At 36.4% G+C, this 18,436-nt stretch overlaps 1 protein-coding gene across 4 annotated transcripts in view; it reads left to right on the top strand.

The window, feature by feature from the left end:
* Positions 1-18,436, top strand: part of TBCD (tubulin folding cofactor D) — a 537,579-nt gene that overhangs the window by 19,327 nt on the left and 499,816 nt on the right. For all 4 annotated transcript variants that reach the window (XM_056814255.1, XM_056814257.1, XM_056814256.1 and 1 more), the window contains exons 3-5: positions 6,512-6,562; positions 9,804-9,901; positions 11,267-11,368. In XM_056814255.1, coding sequence (XP_056670233.1) covers positions 6,512-6,562; positions 9,804-9,901; positions 11,267-11,368 — 251 coding nt within the window. The remainder of the gene's footprint in view (positions 1-6,511; positions 6,563-9,803; positions 9,902-11,266; positions 11,369-18,436) is intronic.

Raw genomic sequence — 18,436 nt, 5'->3', positions numbered from 1 at the left:
ATCTCTTTCTAGAAAAGTCAGGTACCTCAGAATTTAGGCCTCAGTGTTCTTAAAGAAAAAAAATTAAAAAAAAATTTCAGTCAAACAAAAATCAGCCTTCTCTTCCTCTCCCTATCCCTCCTCTTTGAGAAGGAAAAATAGAAAATTCATATTACAAACAATCTGGCAAAACAGATTCTGGTATTTGCCATATGTAAAAAAATATGTCTCAATCTAAACTCCAAGTCCATTGTCTGTCTATAGGGAAGTGGTAGCAAGGTTCATCATGAATCCTCTGGAACTGGTCATTTTGTTGTTCAGCATTACTAAAGTTTTCAGAGGAGTTTGTCTTTATACTATTGTGATTGAAGTAGTACTGTGATTGAAGTTGTTAGTTCTTTTTTTTTAATTTTTAAAAAATAAAAACCCTTACCTTCTGACTTGGAATTAATACTGTGTATTGGTTCCAAGGCAGAAGAGTGGCAAGGGCTAGGCAATTGGTATCAAGCCCAGGGTCACAGGGTCACACAGCTGGGAAGTGTCTGAGGTCAAATTTGAACCTAGGACCTCCCATCTCTAGACCTGACTCTCAATCCACTGAGCTACCCAGCTGCCCCTGTTCTCTTAGTTCTACTTAATTCAATCTGCATCCATTTATATGTCTTTCCCTGTTTTTTCAGAAACTATATCCATCATCATTTCTTACAGCATGATAGTGTTCCATCATTTTTCTTTGTCATAACTTGTTTGGTCATTTCCCAGTTGATGGGTATCCCCTAAGTTTCCACCCAGAAAAGAGATTCTTTAAAAATATGTACATTCTGAGTTAAATTTTGTTTAGGACTATTTTCTCCTGTGATTTACACTTTTTCTTTATATTCTCACTTTTTCTTTTGTTTCCCTGTTAAGTGGAATATATTTCTGTACCCCTTGTACTCCTGTACCCCTGTACTTTTTATGTATATTCCCCTCTTATCCACTGTATCCCCAGGGTTTTCCCCTTCCTCTCCTTTTCTACTCTTTTAAGATTATCAAAGCATAACAGAACCACTTCTGGGCTCTCTTGTATAATTATACTTTGGCTATTTTCGGTGATCTTTGTAGGGTTTTAAGGGGACACATATCTTATCTCTTTATATTTGAATTTAAACACCTTTTCCTTGTTTTTTAGTCCATTATGATTATTTATGTTTACCTTTTTATATTTCTCATCACTCCTTTTTTTACATTTCAGAGTTTTTATGCAGCTCTGCTTTTTTCTTCAAGAATACTTGGAAGTTTTCTGTTTCAATAGAGGTCCATTTTCACTCATAGGATTATACTCAGGTGTGTCAGTAAGCTAATTTTGGTTGTAGTCCTTTGTCTTTTGGAATATTTTTGTTCCATACTCCTTGTTCCTTTATAGTGCTAGCTGCTAAATTTCATATGAACCTGATTGTGGTTCCTCAAGTACATGAACTCCTTCTTTCTGGGATCTTGCGGTATTTTTTATTTGACCTGAAAGATTTGCATTCTGGTTATGACATTTCTGAGAGTTTTCATTTTGCAGTTTCTTTCATGATATGTATAAAATACTCATTTTAATTTTCTATTCACTTCTTCTTCTACTACTACTACTACTACTACTACTACTACTACTACTACTACTACTACTACTACTACTACTACTACTACTACTACTACTTTTTTAAAAAAAAACCCTTACCTTCTATCTTAGAATAGACACTAAATATTCTTCCTAAGTTAGAAGAATGGTAAGGGCAAGGCAGTTGGAGTTAGGTGATTTGCTCAGGATCCCATAGTTAGGAAGTGTTCTAGTTCAGATTTGAGCCCAAGACTTCCTATATTCAGACCTGGTTCTCTCTCCTATGAACCTCCTATCTGCCCTTCCATCTACTTCTAAGAGATCTAGACAGTTTTCTTTTACAGTTTCCTGAAATATAATGGATAGGCTTATTTTTTGGCTAATGGCTTTGCTTGGTCTAGTAATTCTAAATTTTTTTTTCTTGGTTTGTTGTTTTTTGTTGTTTTTTCCCCCCATAGGATACTTTAAATTTTCTCTTTTGACCTTCTTAGCTGTGTCACTCATCTCCCATTGCCTAGTCATTACTGTTCTTCTGCCTTGAAACCAATACACAGTATTGATTTTAAGCCTGAAGATAAGAGTTTTTTAGTCACTTACTGTCTGTAAAATAAGTAACATCTCACAGAGTTTGCTGTGGGGCTCAAATGAGATAACATTTAAAGAACCTTAAGGGACAACTAGGTAGCACATGTATATGTTTCTATAAAACAATAGGTTGGCATTCTGGAGGGCAATTTGGAACTATGCTTAAAGGGCATTAAAAGACTGTCTGCCCTTTGATCCAGCCATAGCACTACTGGATTTGTACCCCAAAGAGATAATAAGGAAAAAGATATTTACAAAAATATTCATAGCTGAACTCTTTATGGTGGCCAAAAATTGGAAAATGAAGGGATGCCCTTCAATTGGGGAATGGCTGAACAAATTGTGGTATATGTTGGTGATGGAATACTATTGTGCTCAAAGGAATAATAAAGTGGAGGAATTCCATGGGAACTGGAACAACCTCCAGGAATTGATGCAGAGTGAGAGGAGCAGAACCAGGAGAACATTGTACACAGAGGTACAATGTAATGAACTTCTCCATTAGTGGCAGTACAGTGATCCTGAACAACTTGGAGGGATGTACACTCGGAGAGAGAACACTATCCACATTCAGAGGAAAAACTGTGGCATTAGAAACACAGAAGAAAAACAACTGCTTGATTACATGGTTGGAGGGGGATATGATTGGGAATATAGACAATAAAGGAATATCCCAGTGCAAACATCAACAGCGTGGAAATAAGTTCTGATCAAGGACACATTGGTATTAACCCAGTGGAATTGTGCGTTGGCAACAGGAAGGAGGGGGGAGGGTGGGGAGTGTGACCATGAAAATATGGTTTTCAAGACTATGAATTGCCAAATTGTGAAGGTTTTGGCCAAACTGTAAATATAATTTTTAGTGTCTTGATTTAAATAAAAAATAAGTGGTCGTCATGGGAAAAATTCCCAATTATGAAATACCCAAGTCAGCTGGGTTTTATGGAGATTTTAATTAATACGAATGAAGGAATTAAGGGAAGGGAGAGAGACAGAGTAATAGGAAATAGTAGGAAATGGCCTAGGTCATTTGGCCTAGGCCTAAGCCTTAAGAGAGACTACTCAGTCTTTTATCCACTCACCACAAGAATTTGTCCCAAGTAAACTCTAGTGTTCAGAGAGACCCTCCAATTCAGCTTCCAAACTCAACTAAGTTCAGAGCCCCCAGCTATGAGTTCCTGACCTCCTTTTAAAGAGATTTTTCTCCTATGTTACCTCCCCTAAATTTTCACATCTACCAATCACAGTAGACGTTTTCCACAGGACTGTCTATTCTTAATTCACATCTTTGTTATCACCTTCTCTGAGTAGAGTAAAACTTCACACCTCTTGCTAAGCTTGCCCTTTGTGATTAATTTAACCTTTATAGGTACTTAGCACCCTTTTGTATTAGATCTAAAAATAGACCTAGTTTAAGGTTCTAGTTTTACCATAAGTATGAGTTAGGGACTTTTTCATTGTTCCATCAGGAGTTTACAACTTTATCTTCCCCCTAAGGCACTGTTTGAGCAGAGTGGAGTAGTTTTAAAGTTCCCAATACATTCCTGACTAAGTACCTCCATTGTTTAAAATGGGGAATAGCTTATAACCAAATCTTATAAGGTATAGTCTGAGCAATTTTATGATTCACAGGAGGAATAGAATATGATTTTTGTAACCAAGGAATAATGTTTGAAATTGACCAAATTAAAAAAAATATATATATATACCTCATTCTCATCAAGTAAACATTTATTTATAATCTGTCTTCACTCAAATTTTGTTTAAAACAATACCCTAAAAACCTTGTTAAGCATTTATTTTTAAGGTTTTCTTGTCTTTCAGAAGTTTTTTCATCCCCGGATTTTCTGAAGATTAAAAAAAAATAGAACTTTCTTAGAGTATTCTGATAATCGTTTTTCATATATAATTTGTGGGATAGGCACTTTTGGTGTGCTGGCTTATTTCCCTCATATTCTAGAATTTTGTTTCTTTCCCACATTAAATTATTTTGGATTGTTATGACAGGAACTTTGTCACTTCTGAATTTCTTCCTTTGGGCTACTTACGAAATGCCCTTTTTTTCATTAAAACTCTGAAATTTGGTTATTGCTTCTGGGTGTGTTAAACTGGAATTCCTTTCATGACATTCTATGGATTCTATCTAGCAATCTGGTCCTTAAGGAAAATTTTCCTGTATGATTTTCTAAAATATGGTATTTTGACTTTCCATGGAAAACCAGTAATTCTTATATTATCTTAGAATTCTTGTCTTTTAGCTCTCAAGCTCTTTTGTTTGCCAAGATCTCAAGCCAACTTCTAATTGTTTTAGAAAATTTCATTTTGTTGTTCATTCTGTCATCTCTGCATTCTTTTGCTCCAGATGGGCCATTCTGTTTTATTTTTATTTCATTGTTTTTTTAGACTACTCTTAAGTTGAAAACTCTTATGTTGTACTGTCAGTGATGGTGAACCTTTTAGAGATGGAGTTCCAGCCCCACTCCCACTGACTGTTGTGCCCCCCCCCCCCAGACTGAGTGCTCTTCCCCCTCCCCCCTTAACCCACATAGGGGAGGAAGAAAGAGATCCCATTGGGCTGTTGGGCAAAGGGGTGGGTCATGTGAGAAAGGTCCTCAGCCCAGGTGAAGAGGGGGAGGGGAATGGCCCATCCAGCTCTGCCACCTGTGAGCCACCCACCTTACCTTCTGTACACTTCCATTGGGTTACTTGGCAGAGGGATGGATGATGGAAAAAAATGTTGTCAGGCTCAGTGGAGAAGGGAAATGGAGAAAGTGCCTTTCTAGTTACAAACTGGGGAGGTGTAGAGGTGGGGGCAGGCGCCGATGAGTGCTCACAGAGAGCTGTGTGCCATCTTTGGCACCCATGCCATCACTGTTCTATGTTGTAAAATTTGATGTTTATTTTTTATTATTTTTTAAACGCTCTTATGCACATTTGAAAAAATAGATCTTAGATCTTTCTTTATGTTCTTTATTGAATCTTTTTAATTCCTGGGGAGGTTTTTGTAGTTCTGGGGGTTCTGTTGTTGTATTCTTCTTTCTTTTTAAAAAAAATTCTTACATTTTGTCTTAAAAGGCAAAGGGTAGGCAGATGGGGTTAAATGATTTGCTCAGGGTCACACAGAGAGGAAGTGCCTTCTCAACTCCAAGCCTGGCTCTATCTATTGTACTACCTAACTGCCCCTTTGTCATTTCTTTCTGGATGTTTTTCCTTGCTTTTACTCCATATTCATTTGGTGATAATGGCAGCAGTGCTTTTTTTTTTTTTGCTTGGCAATTTCTTTAGTTTCCCTATTGGGTCTTTTTTTCTTTTACATTGAAGTTTTCGTTTGAGGATTTCTTTCCTATCCTCTCTTGTTTCAAGTGCTGTTACATACTACTTTATTTGGCATATCTTTCATTTTTTTAGGGATGAAAGGGTTCTGGATTTAGTCATGATAATTCAACCAGCTATTTTACTGGAACTGTTTCCAGCCAGTTTTCAGATTCTTTAAAGGATATAACTTTGATGATGATTGCCTAGTGTACAGAATAATGATTAAAGAGTTAGAAAACCTGAATTTATACTTCACTTTTGACATTTACCATTTGTGCTATCTTGGACAAATCACTGACTTCCTTGATCACTTTGACTTCCTTGGGCCTCAGTTTTAAGTTTGAGAGCTTAACCTTTCCATGCCTGCTTTAGTGTAAATACATTTGCTGATTAAGAGTCTCAGTGATCTGACAAAATATAAAGATGACTATATTATTTCTGAGAGAACAAAAATTATATACTTTCTTTTTGATTATCATCTTTATTTGTTTTAGACATGGCTTAATTTTTATTTTAAGTTGCCTACAAATCAGTGCTAATTTTTGGGAATGAAAGGATATTTAGTGTATCAATTAACATAGTTCATTTCAACAAATTTTAAATGTGCTTGTTATGTGGAAGGCTCTGAACACAAATACTTAAGAGATATTAATTAATTATGTAAGGTAAGTAATGGGTCTGTTTTTTTCCCAACCTTATTAAGTGTTGGTTCCAAGATAGAAGAGCAGTAAAGGATAGACAGTTAGGGTTTAGTGACTTGCCCATGGTCACATAGCTAGGAAGTATCTATGGTCAGATCTGAGCCCATGGTCTCCCATCTCTAGGCCTGGCTTTTCTATTCAGTGAGCCACCTGGTTGCTTCACCTATCCTTTTTAAGAAACATGTAACTGGTTAGGAAAAATTTTGAATTGTCCACTTCATCAACAGATAATAACAAATGCTGAACTTTTTACAAATTAATTTAGGTTTTTACTTGATACTTTAACATAATTCAAATTTATCGTGTTTTTTTTTCCCCTATGATTTCAATTATCTTTATTTTTCAGTGATAATGGACAAGTACCAGGAACAGCCTCATCTGTTGGATCCACATCTAGGTAGGAATTTCTATGTTTGTTTGACCTTAAATGTGCCTGGTCATGACCCCATTTATTTAGTTTTATTTTTTAGTAGAGTTTGAGAACAAAGGAAAAAAATTGAAAGCAGGTTGATTAATGACTAAATATTTGTTTTTAAATAAGTTATGATAATTTTGTAGTGGTATCTATTTTTAAATGGATTTGTAGGTAGTAGTATAGCATAGTTTTGTAGATTGTTTTTTATCAGTTGAGTGCCCAGAGGGGAAATTCAAGTTGTCTGTGAGCTGCCACTCACTTCCTTCCCCCCCATTACCTGAGAGAGTGGATGGAGGAAGTGCTTGCTTTTGTCAGCTGGACAGAGGGGTGGAACGTATAAAAAATGTCCTTGGGTGTGGAGCAGTTCCCCAGTGCCGGCTGGGCACGTGTGTGTAAAGATTAAAATTTAGGGGGAGACTGAGGCAGGTAGAGATTAGTTTCTCTCTGCAAGGAGTATTATATTTTTTAGAGGTTTATTAAAGGTTAAGGATTAAAGAAAATACAGGATAAGAAAACACGTGCCTAGGCCAGAGAGGCCTAGACAAGATAATCTCACATCATGGAAGAGACGTATCTGCTCCAAAACGGAAGTCCAAAAGACTCCTCAGTAGGCGGAGAACTCCTTTAAATAATTATTTGTGTTCTCGCCCAGGTGAGAATTCAGTGTGATTACAAAGCACTCTGGGGAAGTGGAACAAAGGATTCTGGGGACTGGAGTCCTGGATTCGAGTCTATTTTTACATTTCTCCGTTTGATCGTTATTGGGGAGAGAAGTTTCTCCAGAAAGGATCATGAAAACATAATCAACTTAAACATTACAGTAATTTGAGAATAAGAGAGAAAAAACAAACAAAACCAATAATTGCTGGACGCATTGACAAAAAGCCAGTTAGGGGGCAGTTCCCTTTGGCATGAAAGTATACATACGAATAAATGTTCAATCAACCACACCCAAAGTTCATTTTTGTGCAGCTTGTGGTCTGGAGGCTTCTTCATTGTGTCTTCTTCAACAGTTCAGTTCTGGATTCACAGAGGTAGCATGTTTCTTAACCTAAAATTCTTCTCAAAAGGAATTTAAACTTTGCAATTTAAATAATGATATTTTTTACATTCCCCTGTTAAGAAGGTGATTGAAAAATACATGATAACTTAGGGATGCATGGCTGAGGTATGAGGTATATGAATCAATTGATAAGAGAAATTAACAAAAACATCAGAAAAATCCAAAAGAAAAGAAAAATTTCTGGATGAAAATATAGACTATCAAAGTCTTATGTGTAAAAATTCCAAGTAAAATGAAAATTAAATCTATAACAGGTCCTTGAATCAGGGCCCAATCAAAATGATCTAAGCAATGATGCATTTACCCAGTCAATAGCCAGGACTACAGAAAGGTACCACACTATGAAAGAGAAAAGGGGACCAGATTATATGAGCCAAGGTTTCGGGGATACGTCTCTGAGTATTTTCAGAGTGAGTGTGGACACAAGGAAAACCTATGTTTAGCATGTTAAACACAGTAACCTCGAGTCTTCACATTAGGTTCAAGACCTTTGTATTGGCCTAGAAGTGCATCAATCCATCCTGGATTGGGTTTTCTTTTGCTCTGTGCAATGGCTCTTGTGTGTATATCTTGTCCTGGAATCAGACAGAATCATTAAGCAAAGTCCCATAATTTTTTAAAATAATTATTGGCATCATTTTTATAGTCACAAGCTTTTGGGGCATGCATTAGCAAATGTATCTTAAACTTATACTACTGAAAAGTCAAAACCTTAATGCTGGTGACATGTGCTTTAAATATAAAAAGGAGAGAAAAAAATAAAAAAAAAACCTGAAAAAGTATGTTGCACATGCAAGAAAAATATAATAAAAGAGCTTTAAAAATTCAAAAATATAGCTTATAATCATTGACATTCTGTGTCAGCTAAGAAAATATAAAATGCAAGGCATTCTCACCAAAAATGAGATCCATTTCCTCTTAATATCTGGCCATGATCACTGTTTAGAAGGCAAATGAATTGAACAAGGTAACAATTTTTCATTTTTAAAAATGAGTCCTGAGCGATCTGCTCCAAGGATCTGGGTTTGTTGGGCAGGCAGGTCACCAGGTGGTCGAAATCTGGGGTTAAGCAGGGACTGGGTGAGGGAGAAAGAAGTCAGGAGCAGCAGCAGGAGAAACAGGCAGGGAGAACTTAGCAGCCAGGGGCCAGGTGGGAGGCGAATGCAACAGGTCTGGATTGGGGGCTGCAGGCAGGAACTTACGAAAGCAGGGTTGGGAGCCGGAGCGCTCAGATGAGTCAAAAGGCTAAAAAGGCTTGGAGAAACGCAGCTTAGAAATCATTATCTAGGCTAAAAAATTTGAGAAGTTCTCATCCAATCTAGTGGTCGCCAAAACTGTAACAGTTAAAATTTAGAGAAACTGAGGCATGTAGAAATTAGTTTCTCTCTGCAAGGAGTATTATATTTTTTAGAGGTTTATTAAAGGTTAAGGATTAAAGAAAATACAGGATAAGAAAACACGTGCCTAGGCCAGAGAGGCCTTGACAAGATAATCTCACATCATGGAAGAGACGCATCTGCTCCAAAACGGAAGTCCAAAAGACTCTTCAGTAGGCGGAGAACTCCTTTAAATAATCATTTGTTTTCTTACCCAGGGGAGAATTCAGTGTGATTACAAAGCACTCTGGGGAAGTGGAGCAATAAATTCTCGGGATTGGAGTCCTGGATTCGAGTCTGTTTTTACATGTGCCAATACTTCATCAACACTGGCATAGTTGCTAGAGTGCTGGAGTTAATGTCAGTGGAAGTCTGGTTCAAATCCATCTTCTATTTTTAGTTTTCTCATCTTTAAAATATGGAAAATCATACCAGTAATATCCACTTTATAGCATTGTTGTGAGGATCCAGTGAAATGATTTAGATAAAACACTATGCAAACTTTAAAGTGCTATATAAATGTCTGGTCTTATTAGACATACTTCTGTAGTATGTATATGTCTTCTGTAGATATTTTGAATATCTTAATAGTATTGTGGTTCTTATTTGTTATATCCCATCTTTACATTCAGATTAATTTTATTATGAGCTACCACTTTAACTTTTCAGCTATATGGATAAAGAATGCACATATACCATACACACGTGCACACGTGCACACACTATACATTTATTTTTAAGTTCTTGATTCATGTTTGAATGTTTTGACTTTTTTCTCTTCTAGAATGGATGATGAATTTATTGTTGGATATTGTGAGGGATAACGATTCTCCACCTGCTCTTGTACATCTGGCTTTTAAATTTCTTTACATCATTACAAAGGTAAAAATTGAATTAATGGTATACATCATTGTTTAAAACTTATTATCTTTAAACATACTATTTTATTAAGAATAATGATTACCAAACAAGTTATAATTTTCATTGTCATTTTATTTTCTTAGTTGGATTTAGTCTCATGGTACATTTAGTATACCTAATTGACTTTTATAATACTCAAGATATTTAATATCTCCTCTGTGTTATATAAGTATAAAACACAATTAAACAATTTCCTAATGGGATTTTGAAGATGGACAGATTAAAATAATTCAAAAGAACTAAATGTTTTTTAGGAAATTAGAACCCTGATATAAAAATATTAAAAAAAACCCCAGTTACTACAGAATGATGGATTACATCTTGCTGTAGGCAAATCTAATGAATTTATATAAAAGATAGTGGGGAAATGATTATTTGTTTTATGGAAGGGTTACTGAGAGTATTTTTTTAAATAGCAAGTTCCCTTATTTAATTTATAGTCTAGTCAAGTAATTTTTCATTGGCACAAATAATGGTAATAGTAAATATGTGATAAACACATAAAGGAAATTCAAGCAAAATGAGTCAGGGAAATCAGTTAGGAGGCTATTGTAACTGAGCCTGGGCTAAATCAATGATAATAATGTATTTTGTTGATCATATTATTGTTTGTCCACACACCTGAAGAATATTTTGCAATTCATTGAACATTACTTGATATTCAAACTCTGATGAACAATTTGTAGTATTGTGAGGTCACATGCTGGCCATTTGCTTGATTCCTTGCACATGCTCTGTTTTTCCTGGTCAGTTTTTTCTCCCCCTCCCAAAATCGAGAACTATTAAAGAGGTTAGTATCTCCAGTGGTGATAGGAAGAATCCTAAATGTCTCTAATAGAAGACTAAAGGAAATCAAATCCTTGTCATCCTGAGCTTCAGTAGGGCGGTAAGACTGTAGTTGTTCATTCATCCTTAAGGGCCATTCATGAACTTTTGTTATATATGAAACAACTATCCTGAAAATTGTTGATGTCTTTAAAGTCATTATTTGTTACTCTTTGTTACTCTTAGAACTTTAATAAACTCAAAATGAATACTTTACAGTCTAAAAATCTAGAAAAAAATTTGTTTTGTAATTTATGCTGTGGTAATCACGTTGGGGCTGGATTTATTTTCTGAGTTGCATAATTTTAGAAAAAAGCATATTCTGAATAGTAACTTGGTTGAATTGTATTATATTGTACTATTCTGTACTATATTATAACATGACATGATACCCTGGATTCTGCCTGCCAGATGCTTACAAATTGATTTGTGATACATCTTGGGAAAAGATATTGTCTTAATTTCTTTAATCATTTTTTTAATTGCTGTAATTTTTCTTAGGTTCGAGGATATAAAATCTTCCTTGGTTTGTTCCCTCATGAAGTAGCTGATGTGCAGCCTGTTATTGATATGTTTACAAATCAGAATCCTAAAGACCATGAAGTAAGTGCACTTATAACTGTATGGAAACAATGTAAAATGGCCAACAGTTTAGTAAGTGGCGAAGGGAAATTTATGTTGAAACATATCATCTGTTATAATAAATTTTACTATTTCCCCCTCCCATTTGATGATGACTTATTTTGTCATCTGAAGTTTAGACTGTTTCTCAATTTTTAAATTAAAATTTATTTTTTCAGACTTTGTTAGAGTTTTATTAGATTCATAATACTTCTATTTTAGACTCTTTAAAATGTTCTCTAAATTTCCTTTTGCTATTCCTATTTCAAACTTTTTCTGAGTTCTGTTATTTTCCCTATTTTTCTACACTGGGTACATCTTATATTTTGGGAATTCTTATAGTAACTGTGATAACCTTTATGATTCTAAAATCCATGTTTTTACTTTCTGTTCTAACATCTTGACTTAATACTTTGGGGAAGAAAGATGCTACCTAGTTATTGAATAAAATAATACAGCCCTTGAAACTTGTATTTGAAATGATGTTTTTCTCAAGTTCTTTAGGTTTTTTTTTATCTTTCTCCTCTATTTCTCCTCTCTAATTCTTTTTCTTCTTGATTTCAAAGTCCTGGTCTTGTTTCTATTTCCTTCTTTACTTTGATTTAAAAAAAATTGCTATTGCAGTGTTACTCCTTGATAAGCCTCTTTTGGTAGACTTTTTCTGTGGTTTACATTTTAGCTACCAATTCAGATTAAGGGGTCAGGCTCCTTAAATGCTGTAAGCTTAGTTTTTATCCTGAGTTTTCCCTTCCTATCAATGTAGTCCCATGGAATCTGCATCAAATCAGGAGGTGATTGAATTAATCCTCTCATTTTTTTTTAACCAATTATAGCAAATTACATTTTCCTTCATTTTTTGGACTTTGCTTCTATAAAAGTAGTTTTCTTTTAGTGTGCCTATTTGCTTCAGAATTAGAAAAAGGGACTTGAAATTGTTGAACCCTCGCTCCCTAGTGGGATAGCTAGGTGGTATGGTGAATAGAGTGGCAGGCCTGGAGTCAGGAAGATGAGTTCAAATTCTGCCTCAGACACTTAATAACTGTATGTACCTGGGCAAGTCACTTAATCCTGTCTGTCTTAGGTTCCTTATCTGTAAAATGAGCTAGAGAAGGAACTGGCAAATCATTTCAGTATCTTTGTATAAGAAAAAACCATATGGGGTCATGAAGAGTTGAACACAACTGAAATGACTGAACAAGAACAAACGATAACTTTCTAGTGGATATATTGAATTATCAGTTTTACAAATCAAAAACAGACTTTCAGTATTGGAAAGAAACCTGAGAGATCTAGCCTTAGTTGCCTTGATATACAATTGAGGAAATGAAAACTTAGAATATGTAACTTAGTCAATGTCAAACAACTAGTTAATGCAAGCATATAAAGGTTTCTTCCCTATCCAATGATTTTTTTCTACTATGAAAATTTTGAATATTTCCATCATAAATGGATTTCTTTTGTTGTTGAGAGTTTCAAATGAATATATCTATTACTTCTGTCCACTAGATTGGGCAGAGTCATCTGTTTTAGGATGACACTTCCTCTTTGGGATTGATAAGGATTAGGTAGGAGCCAAGGATTATTGGGGAACCTGGAGAGTGGAAGGAGGAGTAAAGGAAGGGTTGTGAAAATGTTATGAAAAGTTGCAAAGAAGATGAAGAAGATAGCAAAATGTGTTACAGTGACTGGAGTGCTGGATTCCTGAAACTTGAAAGACTTAAATTCAAATATTAGGCTCATATATTTCCTCAGTAAGTCACTTAATCTCTCAGTATTGTCATCAGGGTAAAATGAGATATTTATGAGGTACTTCGCAAATCTCAAATTGTATATAAATCCCAAATTTTACTTTTGTTATTATCTATGAGTAGACATTTTCAGGTAATAGAAAAAATATTCCTGTATACTAAATAGAAAATGACATTAAAAAGATAGGTTTTTGAGCAGGATGATTTCAGAAAAATCTGGAAATATCTACATGAACTGATGCAGAGTAAAATAAGCAGAACCAGGAGAACATTGTACATAGCAACAGCAATATTGTACATTGATTAACTGTGAAAGGCTTAGCTACTTTCAGCAAAAAGTGATTCAAGGGGGCAGCTGGGTAGCTCAGTGGATTGAAAGCCAGGCCTAGAGACAGGAGGTCCTAGGTTCAAATCTGGCCTCAGACACTTCCCAGCTGTGTGACCCTGGGCAAGTCACTGGACCCCATTGCCTAGCCCTTACCACTCTTCTGCCTTGGAGCCAATACACAGTACACAGTAAGGGTTTAAAAAAAAAATTAAAAAGTGATTCAAGAAAATTCTGAAGGACCTATGACAAAGAATGCTATCTACCTCCAGAAACTATTGGAGTTAGAATGCATATCAAAGCATACTCTTTTTCACTTTATCTTATTTGTGTTTTTATTTTGGTTTTGGTTTTATATGTGTATTGTGATATAACACTGACCAATATGGAATCATGTTTTGCATGATAATCAAATTACTTACCATCTCCAGGAGGGGGAAGGGAGACAATTTGGATCTTATAATTTTAGAAAGTATATGTTGAAAATTGTTATTATATGTAATTGGGAAAATAAAATATCTTGAAAAAAAAGAAAAAATAAATATTTTCTGGTATTTTCATGATTTAGAAAATGAACAAAGAAGCAGTATTTTATGATACACCCTTTTGAAAAAGTAGTAGTTCTACATAACAGATTTCTTCCTTGGTCTTTTTTTATGTAAGTTGCTTTCTGTAACAAAATAACTTGGTTTTATATTTGCTTTATTCTAAAATGGAGTTCCCAGCATTTACTATCTGTGGCATTCCATTTGCTTGAAGAAGCTCCATGTTATTCTACTGAATCAGAGCACAGATAGAGACATGAACACAGAAACCCTGGTACACACACACACACACACACACACACACACACACACAATTTGGGATATGTGTGTAACTAAAACTTACTTTTTCTTTTTTTATCTTTTAATTTTTTTTCCAATTACATATAGAGATAATTTTAAATATTCTTTTTAGCATTTTTGGGTTTCAAATTCTCGACTTCCCTCACGGGGTGTATGGGGTGCTCAGGGAGGGGTAGTATCTCTGATATGGAGGGCTTGTCGGGCCCTCCTAGGTCAGCTCTCCAGCCTCTGACCCTCACCTGACACCCAGCTCTCACTTGTGGCTCCCAGTAGCTGCTAGCATGTGGCAGCAGCCACACCCCGGGCAATGGCTTCGACAGGCCGGCCAAACCTTGTGAGGGTAGCCATAGGGTTGTCGACCCCTGGTGAACCAGGGCTTTGCTCACCCAGCATGTGAAGACTGTTTCAGTGGAACAGGTGGAAGAAACCAATAAGAAGGTTCAATGGCTGAGATGGCGGCGCAGCAAAGCACTGTGGAGTGCTTAGGGCGTGTTGGAGCACAAAGGACAACACGGACATCCAATGCAGCTGAGGAAGTCTCCAGACTTAACAATTTTTTGTGCCACTGGACCCAGGCTTCCAATGCCGAGAGAGTGGGACTGTCTCTGTGCATTGGCTTTTCCACTTAAATCTCCTTCATGCACAAGTATCTTTGTGCACACTCATCTATCCTAACCCCGTCCACCCTCTTCAAGACCTGCGGCGATGAGAGAGTGGTGACACAACAGATGGAGGTGACCACTGGCAGTTGTAGTCACGATGCTGCCCGTAGGCGGCCCACGGACCAGTGGTCGCTTGGCCCTGTAGGGCAGCAGAGACGTTCGGCAGCATCCTGGGCGACTGAGCAGCCCTCTCTAGGACAGCACTGCTCACCCTAATCAAGGGAGGGGACTAGAAAAGGTGTCCCAAATATTGCCTGCCCTACAAACACCTAGTCAGCACACCGCGGCTGGCGGGTCATCCCTTCAAGAGGTCGAAATCAAAGAAAAAATACAAAGAAACTCCTACTAGGAGCATGGAACATCAGAACATTACTTGATAGAGAGAATACCCCAAGACCTGAGAGAAGAACAGCTCTAATCGGTAAAGAACTGGTGCAATATAACATCGACATCACAGCCTTAAGCGAAACATGCTTACTAGAAGAGGGATCACTCAGCGAACCCACCACTGGATACACCTTCTGGAAAAGTAGAGCCTCAAATGAAGACAGAATCCACGGTGTTGGCCTGGCCATCAAGACCAGTTTGCTCAAACAGCTGCCAGACTTGCCTGTGGGCATCAGCGAGAGGCTCATGAAGATCCGTTTGCCTCTCAGCAAAGACCGGTATGCCACAATCATCAGAGTATATGCCCCAACACTGATCAGCACAGAGGAGACCATTGAGCAGTTCTACTTTGACCTGAGTGCCGTGCTATACTCAGTGCCCACCAATGACAAGCTGATACTACTGGGAGACTTCAACGCCCACGTTGGCTAGGACCATGAAAGATGGAAAGGAGGGCTTGGCAAACACGGCGTGGGCAAAATGAACAACAACGGCCTACTGCTACTCACCAAATGCTCAGAGCAATCTTATATAACAAAGTTTTTTAAAGAAAAAAAAAAGAAAAAAAGGAAAAAGAAAGAAATCAGCATAATTGATGAATATATTGACAAAGTTTGAAGATACGTGCAATGTATTATATTTGTGGACATCTCTCCTCCACAAAGGCTTGGGATATGAGTGTCTTCTCATATCTTTTCTTTCAATACATGCTTTTCCCCCTTTTTATATGTAAAACCAATTTTTAACATTCTTTTTAAAATTTGGAGTTCCAAATTGTTTCCCTCTCTCATCCTTGAAAAGGCAAGGAATTTGGTATACATGTGTATATATGCAAGACATTTATGCACTAGTCATGTTGTGAAAGAAATCATGACCACAAACAAAACAAAATGAAGAAAAATAAAGTAATAAAAAGTAATCTTGATTGACATTCAGACTTCATTTTTTCTTTCTTTGGAGGTGGATAGCATTTTTCTTCATAAGTCCTTTGGAATTCTTTTGGATCATTGTCTTTCTGAGAATAGCTAAGTCATTCACAGTTGATCATTTCTACTCCCATAGTTCTTTCTCTGGATGTGGATAGCATTCTTTCTCACAAGTCCCTCAGGATTGTCCCGGATCATTTCATTGCTATTAGTAGCCAAGTATGTTACATTTGATCGTCCCCACAATGTTTTAGTTTCTGTATATAATGTTTTCCTGGTTCTGCTTATTCCACTCTACATTAGTTCATGGAGGTCCTTCCAGTTCATATGGAATTCCTCTAGTTCATCATTCATTACAGCACAACAGTATACCATCTCCATCATATACCACAATTTGTTCAACCATTCCTCAAACGATGAACACCCCCTTCTTTTCCAGTTTTTTTTTTTTGCCACAAGGTGGTACATTTAAAGAGAGGTATGTTTACTATTCTCCTGCTCTGTCCTCTAGTCTCTGAGTGATCACTAGTGCCCATAAATTGTGACAAGGGTCCTCCTATGGCCATGAGCACACTTGTGCTAGTATTCCTTCTCATTCTGAGATTTCAACCCAAGACTGCTGTCTATATCTATGTATGGGCAATACAATAGAGTCCTCCATCCAGTGCCAGGAAAGGGACCCCTCAAATCTCCATCTGACCACCTGTCTGACTCTTACCATCTGTGTCCTGAGTGCTCCAGAAACTGCTGCTGATTCAGTTGCTGCCAAGACCTACTTGAGTCTGTGAGGCATACAGTTGTACTGAGGACTTCCTTGAGCTGGACTTTATTCCACTTTCACACCCCTGTGACAGACCTGCATGTTAAATGCTACATGTTCAAAATAGGTCTTTCCCCACCAAAATTACTTGTCTTCCAATTTTCCCTGTTAATATAAATGTTTGGGTAAACCTCCATCCTTTTAGTCACTAAGGTTTGGAACAACAGTGTCATCTTTGTTTTTATCTTCCATGGCATAACCAGAAGGTTATGCTCTCTTTATCTCACATACCTTAATGCTAGTTCAGGTCCTTATCATATCTCACCTAAACAATCACTGTAACTTACTAATTTGTTTCTGTCTCTCAAGTCTCTTTACTCCAGTTAATTCTCCACACAGCTATTAAAGTGGTTTTCCTAATGTACTCTAATTTATATTTAAATTACATAATTAAATTATAAATTACTTTATAATTTCCCTACTCAATAAGCCCTCTCTTGCTTTTAGGATAAAATATTAATAACTCTTTTGCTTTTAAAATTCTTTATAACATAGTTTCTTCTTATCTTACTAGTTTTCTTGCACATTATTCCCCTCCATATACTTGATTATTTAACTATTCTGGCAAGTATACCATCTTCCATGTCCTTACCTTGTCTTTTTTTTTCCCTTTTTTTAGAATAGTTTTCCATGGTTACGTAATTCATGATTCTCTCCTTCTTCCCACAGTTCCTTGTATCATTTCTAAGAAGAGCAGCAAGGGTTAGGCAGTTAGGGTTAAGTAACTTGCTAAGGGTCACAGAACTAGAAAATGTCTGAGGCCAGATTTGAATCCAGGTCCTGATTCCTGACTTATCCACTGCTCCAATCCATTTTCTACGCAGCTGTCACATGTATACTGTTAGACATATTGTTCTGATTGTGCCACTCTTCTCAAAAATCATAATGGCTTCCTGTTCCCAGTAGGGAAAAATATAATTGTTTTAGGTCAGCATTTAAAGATCTCTACATTCTGACTCAGATTAACTTTAAAAAATGATATTTTGTTATGTTGAACTTGATTGAGAGCAGCAAACATGAACATTTCCTTTATATAAGAAAGAGTAGAGGGTTGCACATGACACCAAGAATCTTTTTATGTATACTCACATATAAATTATATATACATATGTAAATATAGGGTTGCATATATATGTGTATATGTGTGTGTGTGAATATATAGTAGGGGTTATATTCCAAGATAGTGGATGGCTGAAGCAGCAGATATAAGTGAATACATGCTAACCCCATAAATGTCATTTTGGGGGTACGTCTATATAAATGATTAAATGAAAAACACACTGGAGTATATCACCAGCGTTAAATATAGTAATAATAAAGTATACATTATTATATTG

The sequence above is a fragment of the Monodelphis domestica genome, chromosome 2 (genome assembly GCF_027887165.1).
Source record: "Monodelphis domestica isolate mMonDom1 chromosome 2, mMonDom1.pri, whole genome shotgun sequence".
NCBI classification, from domain to species: domain Eukaryota; kingdom Metazoa; phylum Chordata; class Mammalia; order Didelphimorphia; family Didelphidae; genus Monodelphis; species Monodelphis domestica.
The sequence above is the reverse complement of the archived record's forward strand: the minus strand, read 5'-3'. Positions and strand labels throughout refer to the sequence as shown.